This window comes from Strix uralensis, chromosome 5 (genome assembly GCF_047716275.1).
Source record: "Strix uralensis isolate ZFMK-TIS-50842 chromosome 5, bStrUra1, whole genome shotgun sequence".
In the NCBI taxonomy this organism is placed as follows: domain Eukaryota; kingdom Metazoa; phylum Chordata; class Aves; order Strigiformes; family Strigidae; genus Strix; species Strix uralensis.
In genome coordinates this window covers 34882876-34890194 of record NC_133976.1, presented here as the reverse complement: position 1 = coordinate 34890194, position 7319 = coordinate 34882876, and the positions used below count along the sequence as shown (strand labels likewise).

Here is a 7319-nt window from a genome sequence, read left to right as displayed (position 1 = left end):
GACCCTCTGCTGGGCTGGCCCTGCCACCACAGCCACCCGTGTGGCCACAGCCACCCATGCCAGCACAGCCGCCCATGCCAGCACAGCTGCCCATGTCACTGCATTGGCCTGCTCGGCATGCAGCTGCACAAACAGAGGGGTTGGCATGAAGCAATCCCGGGGTGGCTGGGAGGAGGCAGAGCCCCTGCCTGCTTATGCTGGCAAGCCCACAGCAGTATTTTCATGGGACAAGTAACCTTAACCCCTGGCTCACCTCTTGGTAGCCAGGCTGCTCTTACCTCCATAAAACCCAAGAATGTGACAAACCAAAAGTGCCATCGGCCCTCAGTGGAGTGGATGGATGTTCAGGACGGAATGCCAGGCTGTGGGTATTGGTCACTATTCCCACTGACTTGCCAGGCTCCAGCAAGTGAAGATCCTGCAGTGCCCTTGCCACAGAGGCTTACATGTAACTCTGCTTATTCTGAGCAGCCAGACTGGTTTAGAAAATGACTGCATGAATAAGCACAATACAGCTGTAACAGGAGACCAAATGGGATCTCAGAGAATGAGGAGGTAAGGCGATAGCTGCAGATGGCTTTGGCTCCTAGCACAGCTTATTTAGCCATTTGTGGTGTGACTCCACTCAGAAGATCTTACATGGATACTACATGAATATCCATAAAAAAAAATGATCCCTGATATGTGTTAATGCTGTCAGAGTTGGCTGTAATTTCTCTCCTGTTTCACAATTTAAGAATTTGAGTTTCTTTTTTTTTTCCCCTATAAACTCTCTCTTCATATGCTAGAGGTGACTTTTTGGTGTCCTGGCCTGTGCTCGCTGCATCATGGAACACATTGGGATTTTCTCTGTGGTCTGTGTGTTTTTTCTTATTTTCATTTATCCTCAGCATTTAGGAGGTTACCATAGCCTACATATTTATAGATAATAATATATCTTGATACAATTGGATGGAAAACTTTCTTTACTGAAAAAGAGCATCTTGCAGTGTGAGGCAGGCCAGGAGTTACATCCTTGATAGTTGGCAGAACACTCATCAATGTGTACATTTGTGTGTGTGCTTGAAAGAGGATAGAGGATATGTGTTCACATGTGCCCTTCCATACCCCATGCTAGGACTGCCTGGAATAACCAGAGAATTGATGAATCCATTCTAAAAGCAAGAGAAGTGATTTAATTTCTTTGCGTCATCACTGACTGATAAACTGTAACTTCAATCCCAGCAATTAGCATTGCTTTTACAGGATAGCTGTATCAGAGAATGCAATAAAAATTGTAGAAAGCAACTTTAAAAGGCTCTTGTTTTGATGCACTTCCAGCTTGTAAATAAAAACCACTTTCTTCAACTTTCCTGGAAAGACTATGCTACTATTATCAGCCTATTAAGATACATTATTTTCTTGTGGGGAAAGTATTGCCCCAAGCCATGTGGAGGTTATTTATGACTAACTACATCCATACTTTTCCAGTGTTTTGTGTACCTGTTACCATGGTTGAGGTCCATGTAAATGCAAATAAAAATAAAGCTTGTAGCCACAAGTGCTGCTCCCCTGTATAGGAAAAGCAGACTTATTTAGTAGACTGGAAATGACAGGTGGGCATACCACAGAAAAATCTAGAGTTGGTGTGAATTGCTGATATATTTGCTGACATCTCTGGTGATGTGCAGGTAGGGTGTACCAGGTAGGGCAGAGCACAGCTTGCTTTCACCCGGCTATCCAAAAGAAGCACAATTTATCTGCTCTGTGACAGAAAGAATTAAAACTAAGCAGGGACCACTAGAAGTAATATGCTACTTTGGCTACTTGTGTATTAAGCAGAAAAATACTAAAGCCTGTTCTTTGAAGGGTTTAAAATGTATCAGTGAATTTAAGAACACACCATCCTCATATAGATTTGGCCTATATCCTTCTGCTTATAGGACAATGACCCTTATTATGCTTCATCACAAAGTTTCTTTTGTTCTTGCTCTGACAAAGCCAAATCAATGCAATAGTGGCAGAACAGCTTGGGTACTGGCATCAGTATGACACATAGCCCTTAGTCAGCAGAAAACAGGTTGGAAGTGGTAGGAACTCTGCTTCCACAATGATCATAAAGCTACTGAAAGCAGATCTTGGGAGTCCCTAAGGGAAATAAAACCAACACACCTCAATGCAAACAAGGTGTCTGTTTAAAATTATTCTTCAGCCTTCCTGTTCTCTAAATCTTAGGAAAGGATTTCCTTGAAGTAGAAAGAAAGAGTCAGAGCAGAAGCAGAAGAGAACTGATGGCTGGCTGGCTGGGAGAGACAGAGTGGACTGCCTGGAGGTGGGAGCAGCACAGACTCCATCCAGATGAAGAAATAAATGATGACTCTGAAACATAACACAGGGTTTATCATGACAGCAGTGAAAGGGTATAAAGACTTAAACTGTTTATTTGTATGAGAACATAATGGTCCTTGTCATCGACTTGGTGTTGAAAGGAATGACTTCCATCTAGAGGATGCAGAAAAAACAGGAGATAAATTTCAGTACTAGTAACAGTTTAATGGAAAAAGATTGAAAAAGAGGAGGAATATGGAAATTAGACAGGGATGACATTGTAAGAATTTAAATGTAGCATTTGGCAGCAGCAGTATCGTTCATGGAAAAACAAGCAATGCTAATCAACATCAGATGTATTGTTATTTTAAAATAGACTTTATTTAATGGCAATAAATATAAAGAAATCTTAATATTCAGAAACCAATAGCAAACATTCTTAGAAAAAATACAAAAAATACATTCTTACATTCTGAATTTTATCAACATACACAGTCTAAAACAGTGGCGATGGACTCTAATTTATGGTGCTTGTTAAGGCAATGAAATGGTCGCTGGTCTAAATTCACCCTGACTTCAAAAAATCTGTACGAAGTTAAGAGTCTGGCGTACGTATCAAGTGTAAAAAAGAGTAAAATTGATTCATAGTTTAAATTTAAATGTTAATTTTCCCTTCAAGCAGATCTTTAAATATTACTAAAGTGACCTAGCCTAAAAAAAGGAAGTTACAAATACTCATATATTGGCAACTGCCCCCCCAGCATTTTGTTCTGATGCCTCTGCAGAGCTCCCTGTGTACAAGTAGAGCACATTTCAGCAGTTGGAGGTAAAGGCTACAGAAACCGCACAGCTTAAATCAAAGAATTAAAATGCAATTATTAGGCACTCTGTTGGTTTTCCTCTTCTTTCTCATTCAGAACTATGTGGTGAATAACACTGTGTATATGGCAAAATGAACTGGATTCCTGATATAATGTTTTCTGAAATAAAATGTTACAGCTACCTTAACAAGGAGTGTGGCACTTCAGAAGGAAATCACTAGAGCAAAAAGTTGATGCCCACACAATACTCACTGCTCTCTTCAGCCTAGCTCAGGTTTTGGCTTTCTGGACTAAGTGCCTGTTAGAAACCATTAGGTACATACCTAAAACCTGTCTCCTGGTTCAGTTTAAACCAAGAGGAGTCCAGTCCATGTGCCCCAAGACCAGTCTGTGATGGAAAGCACCGCCCAGAAGTAGGGACAACTGGAAGACTAGTTTCAAAAGCACGCTCTTGATCTGAACAAAAACGGTAATGTAGAAACACACCCAAACCTGATTAGGATTTTATTACGGGAGGAGTCCAAGTCATAGATACACAGGCTTTGTCGATGTAGCATGCTTTTTTTAATTCATTATTTTAAAGGAATGAACACAAACTCTCGGTGACACTGGGGGTCAACTTCCCCTTTAGGAGATGCTGCCAACTGATGTAAAAAGGGGCAACTGAGAGAGGCCACAGGAACCAAACAAGCAGCAGATGACCAGGCACTCCTGAAAATCAGCCTTAAATCTGCAACGCTCACAATATGACCCCAGGCAAGGCACTCAATTCCTTTGTTTCCTAGTCTCTTTACCTCTCAAAGAGGGCAATAAAAGCTTCCTTAAGACCAAATCATTACCTGAAATGGTCCATTTAGTGCTGCATTTCTTTTTTCCTTTATCACAGGATGTCTCCTTGCTTGCCCCAGCCTTCCAACACAGCACGTGAAAAGGTATTTAAGGCACACTGGCTCTGTGATTCCTGATGGGGGTATGAAAATGGCATCTCTCAGCTGAACACAACTGCAGATGGTGAAGGGCTAGTTCAAAACTAAAATCAAAAGCTCCAAGTCTGAAAGAATCTGACTGGCCTTTGTAACCAAACTAGTTTTGCACAGGAAAGTCCTGAGTACTTAACTAAAATTGTTCTGTGAAATAGTTCTTTGGACAAAAATTTGTTTTAAACTGAAGTTTGGTATACTATGTAGTGACAGGACCAGAGGCAATGGACACAAACTTAAACACAGGACGTACCCTCTGAACATAAAGAAACACTTTTTCACTGTGAGGGTGACCAAGCACTGGCACAGGTTGCCCAGGGAGATTGTGGGGTCTCCATCCTTGAAGATATTGAAAAGCCGTCTGAACATGGTCCTGGGCAGCTGGCTCTGCTTGAGGAGGGGGTTGGACCAGGTGACATCCAGAAGTCCCTTCCAGCCCCAACCATCCTGTGACCCAGGGAAAAGGTCAAATCAGTAGGGGATATATTTTGATAAGAAATTCTGTCTTTAGAAACTTCTGAGTGTTTGTCCATCTGCCCAATTTATATTTGCTTCCTGGTAAATTAAAGACTTGTCACAATTCTGATAAATCAAAACAATTGACAAAGGGTAGAATTCCCTGTGCAAAGAAGCACTGGTTCCATTGCTGCTCTGGTTGACTGTCATTTATTGTTATGGTCTATCTGTTTTTCTGTCCTGTGTGTTTTTTTGTCTTCAGGTGGTGTCTACACAAAGTTTTCTGGGCATTATAATAAGCTTCAGTCCTTCAGTGTCAGAAATGCAAGTGGTTCTCTGGAACCTGTGAGTCTCTTTCTTTCATCTTTCCTTGATTTCTGAACCAAGCTTTCCTCTCACATTCTTCCATGCAATCACACAAAGTCTTGCTGGGTGAAAGCTTGTGTATCATGACTGATGAAAGGACTTCCCTCATATGCTACCTCTCCTGGTTTAAATGTTGCTGTTTCAAAGGACAGGCTTGAGGAACACAGCAGTCAGTATTTGGAAATTTTGCTACAAAATTCAGATGTTTGATTCCTCCTGATTACTAATGGGATAACATACATCTTATAAATGCTACTTAGTTTCTGCAAATGAACTTCTTAATATGCAAAAAAGCTATATGAATAATCTGCCTAAAAATTCTGCATATCATATTTAAGAAGAGTATGACATTACAAACACAAGAATAATCACCTGGTTTACAGAGTACAGGCATACTTTTGCTTTTTTTAACAAGATTTTGGTTTTCAGACTCTGTAGAAATTGGTCCACTAAAACTGTTCAAAAAAGAAAGCAAGTTAACAATCTGGAATATCACTGCTGCAGACACAAAGCAGAGCTCTACATACACATGCTTATCTGTAATTCCCTAACTCCCAGCAGTTTGCAACTGGAGCCAAAATAGCCAAGCAGATCTGCAGCCTAATTTGAAGATGACTGATGGCTCTAGCGCATGCATCCACATCTCTAACATCCCTCCTAGTTATTTAAAGCTTCATAACATGGTTAAGGCATATTAAATGGTTTATTCTAATCTCCAGTTTCAGTAGATTCATGGTCTATCTATCAGGGAAGAGCACAGTGCCTCTGGTGTCGGAGAAATGCAAAAAAGCCCTCCACAAATATTGATTTAGTACGTGAAAAGACTTTTGAACACTCATTACTGTTACAGGTAGGAGACCTTCAAGGCTATGGTCATTCAGAGCAGAATGGGCAAGTGAACAAATAAAAATACATTGACTGGGGAAAGATAAAATGCCTGAGTTTTCTAGTCACTTGGAGTGCTGTAAAGTCAGTTTGTATGCATTGATTTCAAAGGCAATTCTGTTTACACAGAGATTGATGAACAGGATGGGCTTACAGTCCTGCTGCTTCTTGTGATCCAAGTCCATGATTAATTGAAATATGTTGTTATCCATTTAAGTCTCAGTATGCATAGCTAATTCAGTGTAGCACACAACAGCGCTTGGTATGTCAATTCCAATGGCTTAACAACATAATTTTGAGTAGTATTTTCCATCTCTTTCCTTCATGTTTTGGCTTTTCCTCTTCATTTTATAGTTGGGGTTTGCATTAGCAAGTAATCAAAAATCCTTCAGAAGATGTGATGGCATTCTTACAAGAAATCATTGTTGTTCTTAAGGTTTTATTCAAGTCAAACAAGAGATCTAATAGCTGATGCCTAAATAAAGTGGAAAGCACTCTTATGTATTTGAGAATTAATCTTCATTGTCTTAAGATGATAAATAATTTTTATCTTCACATGTTAAAAAAATATGTCCTACTAGAGCTGTTAAAAAAATGCACAACTCTTATCTGAGTTGCAGTGGTTGCATTTGTCCAAGGGAAATACATAAATGAGCAGGTAACAGTTGCAAGAAACGGTGTTTAGTAAAGGGAAATAATCCAAAGTGTTTGGTTAGGTATTGGTAATATCTGGACAGGTATTAGTTGGCTAAATACTGTTATTCCATATAAAAAGTACTTATTCAGCTTTAGGTTGGAAAGTACTGTCTATTCCTTTGATAATTTTGTCAGCTATTTTCCCCATGGTTTTTTTCACAACTTTGAGATCGTTCTCATGCAAGAGTTTCTGCGTTAGATACTTCTCTCGTTTGACCTTGCTCTTGGTCTTTTGTGATACATCCGGAATTACATATGAAATAATAAACTTCACAAAGTATATGACATGCTGGGGAAGGTGAAAATGAAAAAATGTCAGTCAGGCTGAACAGGATGTTATTATTATAAATAAAATGTCACATTATCTTGTAAGACTCTGAGCTTGTTCTGTACCAGTATCTATCACAGTGGAACAGTATTTTAAAAAGCAAGACATCACTAATGAATAGAATAATTGTCTGATAAACAAGAAATTGTCATTTTCTAATCCTGATTTTAACAAGGACTTCTCTGCTTGTTTTGGGGAACCCTGGTACCCAGTGCTTCCCCCCTGCATGGAAATATTGGTTACAGTTTCTTTTAATTGTTTTAGGTTTGTTCAAAGGACTCTGGGGCAATGGACATTTCTCTGCTGCAAGAACTCTGATCCAACCAGCTGCATGTTTCTGGTGACTTCAGTAGGCCCTGGATCAGGCCCTAGGTACATTTTATAATGAAATAGTACCTAATATTCTTCTCCTTTCACCTTGGACCAACTCCCATCTTTTGTAAGACCAGATTGTAGCTGCAGAGGAAGGAGCAATTGCTT

At 39.8% G+C, this 7319-nt stretch overlaps 1 protein-coding gene across 6 annotated transcripts in view; it reads right to left on the bottom strand.

Annotated features, from left to right (window-relative positions):
- Positions 1-2397: 2397 nt before the first annotated feature.
- The window catches only part of ANO6 (anoctamin 6), a 79675-nt gene continuing 74753 nt past the window's right edge, over positions 2398-7319 (bottom strand). The window contains exons 20-21 of one of the 6 annotated variants that reach the window (XR_012629189.1): positions 5303-6800; positions 2398-2481 (exon numbers count right to left, since the gene is read on the bottom strand). Coding sequence is in view for 4 of the 6 variants with exons in the window: in XM_074870424.1 (XP_074726525.1) it covers positions 6594-6800 (207 nt within the window). In the remaining 2 variants the exon portion in view is untranslated. Of the gene's footprint in view, positions 2482-2664; positions 6801-7319 lie in introns of those variants that run through there. The other 5 variants (XR_012629190.1, XM_074870425.1, XM_074870424.1 and 2 more) reach the window with 5 other exon arrangements.